The 16,486-nt window shown below is 36.1% G+C and overlaps 1 protein-coding gene across 6 annotated transcripts in view; it reads right to left on the reverse strand.

Annotated features, from left to right (window-relative positions):
• The window catches only part of ADAMTS6 (ADAM metallopeptidase with thrombospondin type 1 motif 6), a 143,224-nt gene that overhangs the window by 106,003 nt on the left and 20,735 nt on the right, over positions 1–16,486 (reverse strand). For all 6 annotated transcript variants that reach the window (XM_009559583.2, XM_054054768.1, XM_054054767.1 and 3 more), the window contains one exon: positions 16,247–16,392. In XM_009559583.2, the coding sequence (XP_009557878.1) occupies positions 16,247–16,392 (146 nt within the window). The remainder of the gene's footprint in view (positions 1–16,246; positions 16,393–16,486) is intronic.

Consider the following 16,486-nt stretch of genomic DNA (forward strand, 5'->3'; position numbering starts at 1 on the left):
AAACAAAATGCAGAAGTAATTAGCAGAAGATGTTGGTTCAGCATAAGCTAGCTTTCTTTTCTGCTTTGAGGAAGCTCTCATTGAGTACTATAAAGAGCTTAAAATGGATTTCTCTGTTTTTTCTGTCTTCTCCAAAAAAAAAAAAGAAACTAATACTTCAGATGTGTCCAATAATGCCAATTCAAATCTGTATCATAAAACTGAATGAGCTGCATTACAAGAAGGGCAAATTCAAAACTTAGTTCCTATTTCCATCTGTAACTAGCGAAGTTCTTTTTACTGTAGAAAGTACAGAAAATGCATGAAGATGGCATGGATATTGTTTTTCAATGACCCCGCTGCACAAAACCAGAAAAGCAACTGAAGTATTCTAATCTGCTCCATAAAAGGCTAACAGAAAAAGAACAGAAAAAGAGTTCGGCATCTCTGGCATAAGTAGTAAGAATGATGAAAGAGATAGCGAAGCCTTATTTCCTTTGCTGTTGTGGGTTCAAGGGACATATATCTACAGCACGGCACGGACAAAGGTACAAACAGTGAAAATTAGTAAAATTCAATCTTCAAATCAATTTCATTAATAGACATGTGAAGAGCATGTATTTAAAAGACTGTATTTTACAGTTAAACTGGTTTACTTGTGACTTGTATTTAAGTCTGTAGCAGCGGAATCTGACCTTTAAGCAGATAAGAATCCATGGCGAGAGATCCTGTTTTAATATACTGAGCACCGAGCATCAGCACAACTGCATGCCTCTAAGTTTCACATAAAATTTACTGAAAGGTAACAAATTGATAAGCATTACACGGGCAATTTTCATCTTAGTATGAAAACAACTCCACTGAAGTCATAAAACTTAGTTATCAGAGTAGATTTGGCAATCAGGCCCTGTTAGGTGCAAGCTGGGGAATGGAAGGGGGAGGAACGTGTGGGGTGTTACAACTACTTTAACACTAGCATACACAACAGTTGAGGAAAAAATGTTATCCAGCATCCCCAATAATCATAATTGAGACATGCAAGAATGTAACAATTAAAGAGAAATACTCTCAGAATGTGACAAGTAATATTCTAATTCTAACGAGCACAAGAAGTCAGGATCAATTCTATACTGTATTTTAAAATGAGAATATTGAATACAGATGATATAGGCACCTAGGTGACTCAGAGGGAAGAGTGCCATCTACCGAGTCAATAACTTACTATAATTAAAACCAACAAATCACATATTTGTCATGAAACAGAAAAGGAAGTGATATTTAAAGAGTTTTATCCCTCCTATTCAAAAACTAAAGATTTCTTTTTTTTTTTTTACTATTACTACAATTCATATAATAGTGATTCTATACAAGCAAGCTAGTGTTTTAGCCAAATTAATACTTAGATCCAAAATATTACGGAAGGCTTCCAATGTATCTATTTCTAGGAAACTAGCTGTACTTTACAAAGGGAAGATGTCACTTTCTGAATATTTTCTCTCTTTAAAATTCTTATATGGCCATAATTGGCCATAGCAACATGAAGATGCTCTAGATTAAGCATCAAATTATATCTGGAAAAGTAGTCCTGTATTTATTTATTTTTTTTCCCGATTCTTAAAAGATTCTGAAATACGGGTTTAACTATGTTGGAGGACAAAACATTAGGAAAGAGAACCAGTTATAGAAGATACTTTTAATTTATTTGACCTTTGGGTTAACAAACTTGTTTATCAACAACATGCAACGTATGATAGCATACTTTTGCAGAAAATTTAACTGCTTCTAAAAAATGTACAGGGGTCAACGTATCTAACCCTTGCATGTGTTCTGTGTCTCACTCTTCGCCAAATACAGAAGAATGTTATTTATCCATAGATTCCAAAGGGTTTAACTTAAGCTGTAGAACACAAGCTAGTTCTAGATGTTTGTGAACCAATTCCTGCTATGCCCTCTATACATTTGTGCAGTGTACAATACACACCTGAAATCTAGCCATTGAAACTATTAGAAATGGGACATAAGCTGCATTGCCAGTGTCTCTGAAGAGCATGGGTTTATCTTAAAATTTGTTTTAACTTCACTCTCAGAAATTAGCTTATCTTTAAAAAAAAATCTGTTAATACACAAAAGCTATTTCAATAAAGAGATCAAGTAAAATAGAAAATCATCCTGCCTTACAAGCTCTAAGAAAGAGCATGTATTCCTTTGTGATGTTTGTAAAGGCAACTTTTATAAGGAACAAACTGATACTATGGCTCCTATTCTGAATCATTTAAGAGTATATACAGAAAATGTGATTTTGTGTCTAAGTGCCCCAAGATGCTGTACTACACCAAACTCAAACCTTTATTTCTACACAATACTCAGCAGTGAATAAGTAATACAGGGAAAAAAAACTCAGTTAACTTAGATTTTGCAAGCTTCTAGACATTAACAAACAGCTCTTCCCTACACACAGTCCTTCTTTGTAGACAGGTTGCCTTCCCCAAAGAACTCACATCACTGTAATTACAGGATCTGACCAATCAGCTGGATACGGAGCTTACGCATTAGCACCCCTGACATGCCCTAACTGCTTACCAAAATATTCTGTCTGATTTGGCTGTTTTAACTACTGCATACTTGACAGAATCAACCTTACTTTCTTATTTGCCAATAGTGCTTCTGAGAAGAAACTCTCAAAATAAAAAAACCTTCTACACCAGCAATTTAAAGCAGAAATATGCTTTGAAAGTGCTCAGCCCTAAGCAGCTTTCAAGTTCAATGGAGGTAAAAAAAAAAAAACCTTTCTTTTTAAAGGCTTGGCTAGGAAATTTTCACATATTTACTACAAATATAGCACAGTAAAACAATAGCAGACTGACTTACTGGATCCTCTGCAGAAATCAAAAGCTGTGCAAAGACTATTACAGTACTTGTACTCTGTTCCCTTTGCAGTCCTTCAGCTTTCATTACATTTTTCAACCAAATAACTCAGCCTCGGTTGTATTTTACTGTCTTAGTGGGAGAACACATTCAAATACATAGATAACAGCATTTTTATGATTTTTTTTTTTAAAATAGTGTAAAAAAAATCAACTTTGTTTCCAAAGAATTCATCCGTGGAAAGCAAGAATTCAGAAACATTTGACCTTGTTCCTAAAGTTTCCTCCAAAAAAGCTGTATTTGAAAACACGAAGCAATCATGAGCTGGCAGTCTTGGATTTGACCTCACCACATGCAACAGGAAATTACTTGGTAACTATTTGGGAAAAATAGATGCCTAGAGTAGCAGACTTTCAAGATTTTGGTTTGAGAGCAACTATAAAACTATGTCTCATATAGTGTTCAGAGGGTCTACACTACTGAAAAAGTTTCCCCAGCTTGGTTTCAGCAGATAAGACTGACATAATTCCTAAGCACAATACATGCTGTGACAGCCTTAGGGGCAAAATGACAGTTGAAATAAAGTAAGAGATGTTGGTGCATAGCACGAATAAAGTTACTTACCAACAGATTAAGTTCTTCAAGATACATCATCCAAATGCACATTATGAAAAAAATCATACAACCAGTATCATTATGGATTTTCTTTTGCCATAGTACTGACAGACAAACATTCTCTCTCTTCCTGCTCTAGGCTGACACGGTAGGATTTCCCACGCCTTCGTACATAAACACACACACGCACGCACACACCGTCATACTCACACACACGTACAACATTTTCTCCCATCTTCAAAACCCAGGTTGTGTAGAGACTGAGGCGGCAGAAAGTAGGATGGGAAAGCCTGGTGCATCAAGGTAAGTTCTAGTGCACAGTAGATACCTGAAGTAATTTTGCTTCTTTCTTATAGAGCTGTCAATACATGTAACCTTTGTTCAGGAGGACATCAGTGTAGCACTAATTGCTGGACACTGCTCCTGGGATCCAGAGTAAGACAGGCTGCATGTTGCATCCATCCCAAGCAATGCCAAGCAATCATCCAGTGCTTGCACTCCTATATGATAATAATTAGAAGGAGGCAGATGATGTTTGCAAGGTTCACAGAAACCTCGCCATCATTTTACACTACATACAGTTCCTTAAGCTGCTTAAAATACACTATGCAACTCCAAGCAATCCAGTTTTCTGGGAAGAGAAATGCAAGCTAAAAAAAAAACCCTCACTCTCCACCTTCTAATATAAAATCCTTTTCCTCAGGATTGAAAAAAGTCTTGAATCAACATGATTTGGAGCTTTTGGTGTTTGCAGTACAAAAATCTGTATGAAAGTAGAATAGTTCTACCCAAAGAAAGAGAATTGCAAGAAACTTAAATATTTAAAAATACTGTATTAGTACAATATTCAACAGAAAAGCAGAAGTGAACGTATCCCTGACAAATGCTCAGGAATAAGCATTCTCTTCTCCACATAGTTCAAGCCTGCAAGCTTAACAGCCAAGAAAGAAACACTCACAAATATAGCATCCGATCCTGCAACCCATAATTTACATAATCATTTCTACTAAAGTCAAGGTTTCAATCCCATTTTCCTTGTGATTTTGCAGAGTTGTGCCAGCCTTCACTGTATAAGACAATCTTGGTGTTTGCTGTTATGTCTTTATAATCCACTTCCCTCCAAAAATTACACTAAATTGCCACTTCACATATGCAAATACCTTTCATATTGTAACATAAGACACAAAATAGTATTTTGTTTCATTATACAGTTTTCTTTAATTTGTATCCAGTTTTTAACCTAGCATCTTATGAAACTACACACTGACACAATGCTAAAAGATAACTTGAGGAAAGAGCTCCTCTCAAACCTATTATTGAAGTGTCTCATCTCTGAAACACACTCTGATAAATTCAATCATATGCTCGCTATCTGCAAGCACCAAATAAATTTAGAACACAAAATTTGTGTACTTATATTGGAGCAAGTTAACACAATGAGGACTGTACATCATCTTAGTACCCATGAAAATGTTTTCCCTCTGAGCCTCTGAACAGACTTCACAGACAACACATTTTCTAACTACACCCCATCAAGGGACATGAGCATTTCCAAAGGTGAAGATAATGGTCTAGCAATAGAAAGTTTTAAGTTCCTTAATTTAAATACCCTTATGGGGACAGAAAGAATTTTGAATGGGAAAAATCCTCAACAGTGTAGCATAAGTCCCCATCTCCAATATCTTTCACAAGACTACAGAGTAGCATGGGAACTAAACTCTTAGCCAAAAGGCCTTGAAGAACCCGTCAGCTTTGTTAGCTCGAAGTAGGAGATACCTCTGGAATTAATTCAAGTACTGTTTATTATGTATCTATTGTTATAGAATTAAAAAAAAAAAGTATTTCTAAAGTACACGTGTACTTTACACTGCTCTGGGCCTGTGATTCCAAATAACTGCTTAACAATAGAGCATCTATTTCTACAGATGAGGTGATTTTAGAAACAAGACACTAAAACACATCTGCATCACTGGTCCCATGAAACAGTGTTCCAGACCACCTCACAGAAAATACTTCCATACAGCTGCACCAGACACTTGGGGAACAAGTGATTCAAGATCTGTGTGGAGGAAGAATCTCCAACATGCAGGAGAGCAGAGGATGCACCTGAACCATAAAGATGATGGAAAAGCTTATACCACACATCATTTGCCATATGTAAGTAGACCAGTAACGGTGTCCTTCACCAGAAAGCATAGCTCAAAGTTAGATCACTGAAGTAGCAAAAATAATTTTGCAGGCTTAAAGACGGTACCATTAATATTCTTATTTTCCTTCCTAGTTCTACAGAAGTCATATTACTTAAACTAAAGTCAAAACATCAGCATGGCAGGAAAAAAAAGCGAGTAAAGAAGAAAAGACTTTTAATGCTTATGACATTGTAAAAGAAGTCCTAAGTACTATAAACAGTGACACTGCTGCTTCAGGCAGAGGAATCTGCAGGGTTTTGTTTGTTTGCTTTAAAGTGTGGGAAGAAAAAGAGGTTTTGAGTGTTGTTACATACACACACAGACACACACATGCACAGACAGACGCTCTCTGTTCTTCCTGATAACTGACTAAACAGAACCACTTACAGAGAAACTAGATGTATAGGAGTCATAGGCAAAGGAAGATAAAATTATATATTCTGATGGCAGAAAGGTCTTTTGGAAGAGGGTGAAGATCATGAAAATCATCTTTTATAGCCATAGAAGCCCCACTGTATGACATGTCTGATATCAAACAGCTAAATGGTTTTATATTATGGTTTGGGGTTTTCTAATGGTCAGAACAACCGTCATTTCTCCATTACACATAAAGACATATATCTCCTTTATTGAAATAAAACTGCAACATGTAACAAATAGTGACTCTGTTGCAAGTAAAAATTCTAAATTTGTATTTTCACTTTACCCACACCATCAAGTTCTGTCAGAATTTCAATAGCTTTTTAAGCTACACTTGATCAGACATTGTGAAAGTGAAACTTAACAGCTACAACTGCAGATGTGAACAACAATATATTTATTCACTTGGGACAATTCTGTAATATCCTCTACTCCTGCCTATTAACACCTGCCCTTTGACTGGAAAATTCCCAGACATTTACTTTCAAGTGTCACTTCTTTGGCATCAGTTCACTAATAAAGCAAGCAAGCAAGCAAGAAAAAAATATTAACTTACAAGTAGTGCTAATCACTCTGCTTAGTACTTCTACCACACTAAATATACTTAAAAATTAATTAGGAAGTGATTTATCTCTATGCATAATAGGTGTTTATAAAAGCTGCGAATTTAATATAGAAATTGGAACAACTTCAGTGAAATTACCACCCGTAATTTAAAAAAGGTTAAGATATTCATGAACCTAACTTCATTAATCCACATTTTAAAGCCACAAAATATTTCCAGAAGTTATTAAGTAGCATGGAACAAACAGTATGCACTTTAGGTTTTACGTGACTATTTGCATAATTAAAATTGGCAGCCCGTGAACTCAAATTGAATCCCTAAACAGATCTTACTAAATAATAGATATGCTGCTCTTGACCTCAAAGCACAAATAATCGTACCATTTGTTAGGACAGATTGGTGTGAACTACCAGAAACCAAAGAATACTGAATATTGAAATTAAATAGATACGATGCTGCCACTAAGAGAATTGATAACCTGTGTCCTAATTAAATGCACATTTTTAATGCATTCTTATACATGTAATCTGATAACATGTAGCTATAAAACTGAGCTAAGTAGTCCTGATTGATGTTTAAAATGTGAAGATGAGAATGTAGTATATATTCATGTGTGGTGAGAGACAGAATGTATGCAACAGACAGCAGACAAAATGAATAATTGGTGAAAAACAAGGCTAGAAGTCAGCCTAATATGATTTCTGGATTGTTAAGAATAAGAAGCACTGCTACTCACTTACATACATATTATTCTGCCAGTCATTGTAAGTTGTGCAAATACTAACAGCCCTAATATTTAACTTAAACAACGTGGGAGTTGGGTGGAAGGAAAGAATGCTAGGATTCTACTCAGACTACTAAGAAAAATTAAAAATGAGAGATTTTTAAACAAGTTTATGTTCCGTATTAAAAAAAAAAAAAAAAAAAGGCAAAATATGACATTTCAAACTGCTAGAAAGTCCTTCCTCAGATATCTGGCCAAGCAGTAACTGAGTATTCTAACAGATATCCCAAACCATTACTACCAAACATTTCCTGGAAAAACTATTATTGAATAGTTTTATGACCCTTTGTGCAATTCAGAAGGTAAATGCCTGGAGAAAAAAAAAGAGGGGGGGAAATAGAGCATACTGAAGTGTTTGTCATTGATTTTTTTTTCTTCTGTAGTAAGTGTAACGCGTAAAAGGAAAAGTTTTGTTTGTAAACTACAGCACTTATTAATATATCATAATTATCAACAGGAACTGTAGTTTGATATTTTATGAATTTATCCCAACGCAAAATACGGATTTATCCCTTATGCAAAGCACCATTAATTACAGAAGTCTAAATTCATTGCCTCGTTCAGAGAGAAACTGAGGGAAGTAAGGAATTGCACTGGCTACGTTGTGTGCCAATAGATATTCTTGAGTTTTGCAGTTCAAGAAATCATTAAGCATGTAACAAGTTCCACTGAGAGTGAGCACATATTAAGAGATGTTTGCAGGAGCAGACTCAAAACTTCTGTCTTCAATTGAGATAGGAGAGTATTATCTCTCTTTTTATTCAGTATCAAGTACTACAATCAACCTACCAAAACACACTGAAAAAAAGAAAACAGCTTTCAGACTTGAAGTCACCAGTCAGAGCTTTACTCTACATCAAAGTCTGAGCTTTACTCCAGGACACCGGTCACTCTTCTGGATTTAGTATTAAATAAAACACGTTTTGTTCATCTGGAATGGATTAGGCAGACTCTCGATATACCTTATACCTTTTCCACCCTTTCACCCTCACAGACTCTAATTTTATAAACTAAAACAGAATACATATCTTCTAACTAACCAACTGTAAATCGAGAGTCAACTAATGGCATCAGAAATTTAAAATAACAGCCTTTTTATTGATTTGAAAACATTCCACTTACACAGTGTGCTTGTTAATTAGCTGCAAATCACCTGCTGGGCGACATTTGCCACACAATAAGCAGTTTTTCAGATTCACATTCTAGCTCCTTTATTGTTCCACCTGAGTTCTCTCAAATCTCACAGAGTCTATTTGATTTCCTTCACCGACAAAATCTAGGAATACATTTTAAAGATACAATGTACACTGACCTTCTCCCTCCAAAACCAAGAAAAATTCACAGCCAAGAGTGGAAACCTGAACACTTCAGGCATTGTTCTGTTTATATGGGGTGGGGGAACAAAAAAACCCCCACCCAATAACTAAGTATATAACTGTCACATAAAAGCGAATTATGTAACATGCCGAATAATTTTATTAATTTCCAAGTATTTAATCTTTCACTCTAGTGCCTTTGTTGTCCAATCTGATTTTCTACTACCATTTCAGACCCTACAGCCTCTAGGCTCACAAAAAGACATACAGAAAATTGATGAGGGACAATTCTCCATTAAAGTCTTTGTACATATTTTTCCCCTCACTGAATGTGAAGGGTTTGCAGTCTCGGCCCTAGATCAGTATATATCTAAAGCAAATCATCTACACACAGCGACTCTGTATTGCCATAATGGCTCACAGTTGTTACATCTCTCAGCCACAACTTCTCTTTTGTCAATTTTAGTGTAGTCATTCCAAAGAATATGACTTAGGATAGCAAAGACACACAAAGTATGTTTTACACAAAAGTAAGATATAAGAACAGTGGTACCGATGTTGTACCTAACAAAATATTGCCTCTGTCAACGGTCAACTGCAGGTATCTTGAAAGGAGTGTAAGGAGCACATAATGTATAGAAACCATGGTACAAATACTATTATTATGCAAAGCACCACGCAAACAAAATCAAATTCCTTACTTTCCTCAATCTGCTGTAGCAAAGTCCTAGTACACTTCAAGTTTGCCTGAGTTTTTTTTCCAAATATATAATTTTGAATATGTAGATAGGCTTTTTTTCACTTACGCTTCTTTAATTCCCTGAAAACAAAGAGGCATGGGGAATTTAGTGCTATCATTTGAAAAGTGAACTCTTTATGTTATAAATATCTGCAGAGACAGACACTAAGTGCAACATAATCATCTCTCCTTTTCTGGGAGATAGGGTTGAAAAGCTTTCTTACACATGTGGTCTAGGGGACACTAAATCAATGGACAACCTTCTGATTTTTGCACAAAAATCAACTAAAGTAAACCAGCCTCATGTCAGGGGCTTAACTTCACTGCAAGGAGCTACAGCAGAACAAGCTGAAAAGCTCCATAAAAAACAAGGGCAAAAACCACTCAATGAAATAACAGTCAAGGAACTAGAAAGCAAGCAGATATAACAACTGACATCAGAATTACATCGGAACCCTTCTCATTAATAAAGGAAGAAACCACAGAATGAGGATTGAAGACAGGGCGCATGGGAACAGAAATGGTTTGGATGTCCAGATTTACTGGACAAGGCTAGGAAATCGTCCTTACAGAGCAACATGAGTGCCTTGTGTAGAAATCTTTGCAACAAGAAAACCAGAAAAATAGTGGAAAAGTGCCTCAGAAGAAAAAACATATCAATCTTGGTACTGCAGGAGGAAAGGAATGTATAGAGGCCTGGCTGGCCCTACCGCGCTACCAAATGCCTTAACTAGTCCAGAACCTGATTGGGAAATGTTAACTTGTTATTAGAGAATAAAATTATATTACTAACCTATACAACTGACAGCAAAAGGACAACTGTGTCCGTAAAATACATTTCCTTTTAGGATTGCTGTTGGAATGATGCAACTACCCAACCATCACTGGCTGCCTAAAACCTCTTAATGTTACAAAAAAAAAATGAAAGGCATGATTGTGGTCAGCTCTACACAGGTATGCAAACTGAAACAAGAAACTTTTTGCCTCTCTTGAGTATCTACAGCAAAGCCAGAAACATTGCAGTTCTTAAAGATTACGAACCACAAGACTTACATGAGTTTAGGACTGTTGCCATATACATATGCCTTCTGTCCCCTTAGGAAAACCTAGCAGCTCTGGCCTGCACAGGGAATGCATACCTCACAGACAAACGAAAGAGAGAGTATACCTCACCCACGAGGGCACATGAATGAGGGGATAACTAACTGAAGCATTGTGAAGCTAATATTGCATATACACAAAAAAACATAAACCAGTTCTGTAAAATTTCTTCCTTTAAAGCATCCACCAATTGTGTAATAATGCTAATGTCTCCCACATGGGCTTCAGCAATGTTGCTAGAGACATGCTGTACACTAATCCTGGGGTTAATGCTAACAGCAGCCATACCACAACCACACTGCTTAGCAATACTTTTACTGAATTACAGTGGTACCTGACAAAAATACAAGTCTGTATTAAGAGAGAGCTCACACACCGTCTCAGAAAAATTAACACATACAAGCCCATCTAAAAAGCAGAGGAAGACAAAAATTATACCATCTGTGGTAGCGAACATTTCACTGACACCAGTCTCACCTACAAACCAACATCTATTTGGCTTAATCTGTAAAACATCTTACACCCTGGATTGTTTATTCAAGCAAATAATAATTTGTCCAGCAGAGTACATCAGTTCAGCAGGGCTGTGGAATAAATCTTTGCTAAAGTAGTAAACCACTCATAAAACTAACTGAAGTAGACACCAGTCCAAATAAAACAATTTTGCACTTCAAAATACTATAAGTCATTAATGTCAAAGAATCTATATCTACACAAGAGCATCTCAAAGAGCGCATCAAAGGGTGACAAAAAAAAGGATGCAAGTTAACAGCCTCAAAACTAAAAGTTTATGGGTTTCTGCATGAAATCACTTCAGTTCCTATAAAAGCACTGTAGCTGCATCAAAGAGATCTTAGTGCTTTTGTTAAGCATAGTGGACTTGGTTTTCTTCTTAGAAAACATAAAACAAACTTGGTATGTGATGTTACCAAAAGGAGATAATATTTCATGCAACAACCTCTAAGAAGTGCTATCTCTTTAAGTAAGCAAAGTTTCAAATGTTTCTTTGTTTTAAAATTCTTTATCTCAACGACCAAGTTTTGCACCTTCAGAGATACAAATCTCACCTTCCCCCTGAAGCTTCCCTCTCTATGGGCTGTCTGGCACTCCTTTTACTTTATCTACTAACACGCCAGGAGGCAAATTAATAGCTCAAGATCTTTCCTTCAAGCAGGAAAAGTCTCTGTTGTTGCGAAGTTTAGAGTCAGTCATACATGCCATTTGGAAGAACAACTATTTAGTAGCTGGACAAATAAGACTAACCATCTTGAGCTATATAGAAATATAGTAGTAGAGAACTCGTAGGTTGTAAAAGAAAAAAATAAAAGCATTTTTGAAATTTCATTATCTTCCCCTCCACCCCTGCTACAAAGTGTAACCTACAGTACAACCCTCTGGCTCTTACTATTCTGTGCAGGTGCACAGGATAAGGAGTAGTTTTGTTCATAATGTATATGCTTGGAAGTTAACCAAGGTACTGCTGAGGAATTCCATGACTCCTACTTTATGATCAAGATCAAGAGGAGGAAGCAACTGAATGAAATGGAAGGGAATCCGAGTTAAGTGTTCTTCAAAAATCACAGAATCACAGAACGGTTTGAGTTGGAAGGAAGCTCTCAAGATGATCTAGTCCAACCCCCCCTACTTAAGCAGGTTCACCTGGACCAGGTTCATAGTATCATAAGGGTTGGAAGGGACCTTAAAGATCATCTAGTTCCACCCGCCCTGCCAAGGGTTATAGGATAACCAGGGTTATAAGGTTATAGGATAACCAGGTTGCATAGGAACACACCAAGGTGGGTTTCAATTACCTCCAGAGAAGGATATTCCACAGCCTCCCTGGGCAGTCTGTTCCAGTGCTCCTTTACCCTCACAGTAAAGAAGCTTTTCCTCATATTAAGGTGGAACTGCCTGTGTTCCAGTTTGTGCCCCTTAAACTGTAACTGGCTACCACTGAAAAGTGTCTAGCCCCATCTTCTTGACACCTGCCCTTTAGGTATTCATAAGCACCCATAAGATTTGCTCTGTCTTATTTTCACCAGGATAAATAGACCAAGCTCACTCAGGCTCCTCTCATGAAAGGGATGTTCCAGTCTACCAACTATCTTTCCTACCCTCCACTGGACTCTCTCCAGTATTTCCTCATCTTTCTCAATCTGAGGAGCCCAGACCTGGACGCAATACCCAGGCAGGGGCCTCCCTAGGTAGAGGGGATGAAAACCTCCCTCAGCCTGCTGGCCACACTCAGTAAGTGAAAAATCAAACCAAGTAACAGTAGCATAGTATACATTGTGACCTCCCAAGTTCTGTGATTTTATGGTAAACTATGGAGACTCTACTTCTCAGGTTTCAAAAGGCAAACAAGATACCGGTAGACTGGGTGTGGGATGCACAAGGGAGAATATACAAAGACTCACAAAACCTGGAGTCTTAAAACAACTAATGTGGGAACCCAACATTGTGCTAAGAAGTGAGATTATCACATCCATGATACAGGAATACTGGAACAAAATGCAAAGACTACTTTTTTCTACCAAAAGACTGGAGATAATTGAAGCATAATAATTTTTCTCCTACTTTTATTAATTTGTAACATGAAAGAATCTTAAAGATTCACTAGGTTTATTTGAAGTCAAAGTCTTTATGTAAAAAAGAAGACATTGCCCTAACACATTATTAATTAATACTAGTTTACTTTCAACTGCCCCCAACTACCCAATTTGGACAATTACAGGATAAAATATTACAGACTTAAATATAGTGTCCAACATTAAAAAAATACATAAAATTTCAAAGAGCAAGAAATCTACAAACAAAAAAACCCCACCACCCAGGTCTCACTCTTTTAGAACATAAATTTAGTCACAGTCTTATCCTCAATTAACATTAACCAGTTTATTTAAGACTCAGAAAACAACAACAGTAACTTCTGTCAATGAATAAAAGAAGGCAAAAGTACAGTAACACACAAGAAAGTATTACCAGTGCTCAAGGTAACTGCTATTTTTGTTTTACAGTCACCAATATCATAAGACTCTGTATATATGCCCTCTTTATGAGACCTATCACCTACCCTTAGATTCCCATTATATGAAGGTATCTAATTCTTACCAATTTCAGGGATGCTGAGAAGCTCCCCAGTGAAGCTATACGAAGATGTTTCTGCTGACAACAGCATCAGAAAATGTTCCTGCCAATTATCATTTTTATGCCTACAGCATTAATTCTGGCAGCACTAAAGAAGCTAATCCAGTACCAATACTCTCCATAGTGAGTTAAGAATGCACATACATTTTGTTACCATATTTGTGCAAGTACTATATTTCCATCACCACAATTTCTCTCTTCTGATTGGGAATCAGACTCTGCCCTGGACCAGTCTCTTACCTGCTACCTTTTTTACCCAAAATAGCACTACACTAGCTACCAGAAAGAAAATTAACCCTACCCCAGCCGAAGCCAGGACATGGATTTACATGTTGGTACAAACATAAATTTATCTTTACTCAGTCCAACCTAAAAAAAAAGAAATATCCATTCTTTGTACATGCTGACACATTTCATTATTAAGAGCCAGGATAGATATCAGTTTCTATAAAAGCCTAAATGATACATTTAAACTGATTACTATAACTTTTGGGATTATTTTTAGAAGTTGCAATTGTTGTAGTAAATAAACAAATACAAGCATTCTACCACAAAGCATACATAACTGAAGCTAAAAGGTCAGCAATGCCTTATAACAGTAGATACTACTAGCCTGAAGATACTACACTGAACCACTTTGTTGATTTAAAACGTAGGTATATAATTAAAAATGTAAACTTCTTATAAAAGTAATTTCCAACTTTACTTCTCTTACATACATTTTAAAAGACAGCATACACAAGTCCTGAAGAAACTGCAGCATGCTAATAAAATTAGCAAGCCTGCATAATGAAGAATATTTACAAATTCTTGCTGAAAAAAAAAATTTATATCCAATGTATATTGTTCACAGCCTCTGAAAACTTGCTCTTTTTGCAGTTAAAGGCCTGCAAGTAAGCACCAACTTAAGCCTTCAACTGGAACACAGAACTGTTCATAACTGTGCTGGGAACATTTATACCAGAATGTATAAACCAGTTAAGTACAGCATATACATAAATAAGAAGTATTAAAGCACAACAGTGAAAGAAAATAAGCAACTATGCTTTGCAGTGTCAGAATAACACTAACAAAATGTCAAGTTATTCACCCATAACAGTAAATATACAGTGTTGCCAACACAGCTTATACATACATCTGGGGGGGCTTCAACTGACACTACCATACCACCTACAGATCACAATTTCTCACCCACTGCCTAAATTACACCAGTAGAAACTTGATGTGTAGCACAGCTGCAGAGATGTATTTAATTTCACGTGTGAGCAGTTCTAGTGAAGGAATTACTTGTATGCAAACAATTGAGCACAAACAAAAGCCTTTGTGAAAAATCAAGATCCTGGAATATAACTGTATTTTACCTTGAATTTCATTCATTTATTTTTATTACAGACTTGAATATTATTTTTATAACTTCTTGGACTATAACACCTCTCTAAATCAGTCTGGCATTTAATTATTCTAAATATTACTATATAGTATTAATGTAACATGTAACAATTACATTTGAAATATGAACGCCAGAATACGTCCAAGTGATTCATTAGCTTCTCTTTCCTCTAAAAAAAATTGTTCCTTATACAAAACAAAAGCAACTAAAACCATCCATCCCCAAAAGAAAACCCAACCACTTTTACATGAAATTCCAGAAAAGATGCATTATTTTAATCACTATTTAAGAATTTTCTGCAGTAAACACAATGATTCCACATGTAGGTCACATATAAAGTAAAGCAGCACAGAATTTGTCCTGGAAAGCAGAAACTATAATAAAAAGATCCTAATTACTCCTGCTGCACCTGCTGTTACTTAAACATAAAAGAAAAGAACAGTGTCCTTAAAAAACGGGGAAAATTATGTCCTAACTATGTACAGTTGTCTACACAATTGCAAAGGACAAACAGGGATACATTTACCAGGACTGCAAGACTACAGTGCAAGCTTTGTTGAATTTATCACAGTGGTGGTGGAAGAGAAGAAAACAAATGGACACATATGCAGGCTTTGAATCCACCTATTAAAACTGTCAGTTCTCATCTTAACGAAGCATAACAAATCAAAGCAGCTACAAAGCAGATTCTCACACTGCCTGAATCTGCAAGAACCTGTTTTTGTCAGCAGAAATACTATTACAGTAGTTGAGGTTCTGGCTTGAAATTCTTACTGAAAACATTATATATGGTTAACAAAATATTTTCCACACTGCTTTGTTCTCTTATGAATTCTTTTCAATTATAAAAGTATAAAATGTTCAATAGGATCCGTCTGTTCTACTGGAATACTTCGCATTGGCAATAATTAAATGACAACAACAGCAGAAGCAGGTAAATTGCAGATTTTAGTTTTTCAGATTCGTAATCTATAGTTTAATAGTGCGATATATTTAAGACAAGCCATCTATTAAGATTCCTCCTCTAAAGATTACCTATGGAATATATTACAACTACCCTATATATATATATAAGGTAAGAACAAGAAAGCTACAGAAATAAAATAAAATAAACACAATACTTATAATGACCATACCTAGTAATAAGAACCGCATTATCATGGTGGGCAATCCCATTTTCTGGAATGGTGTTTCCATCACTTTGGTGGGAGAGAATGGATTTCTGCCACTTACAGAAGCTATCGAGGGACTTGTCTGCATGGTGGTTTATCTCCAAGTTTGGCTGCAATACAACATGCATACCAGAAATGTTCCAAACAAATTACTAAGGTCAGTTGTTAAGCCTTTTGAAAACTAAAATGGGACTATAATTAGAA

This window comes from Cuculus canorus, chromosome Z (genome assembly GCF_017976375.1).
Source record: "Cuculus canorus isolate bCucCan1 chromosome Z, bCucCan1.pri, whole genome shotgun sequence".
Lineage (NCBI taxonomy): Eukaryota > Metazoa > Chordata > Aves > Cuculiformes > Cuculidae > Cuculus > Cuculus canorus.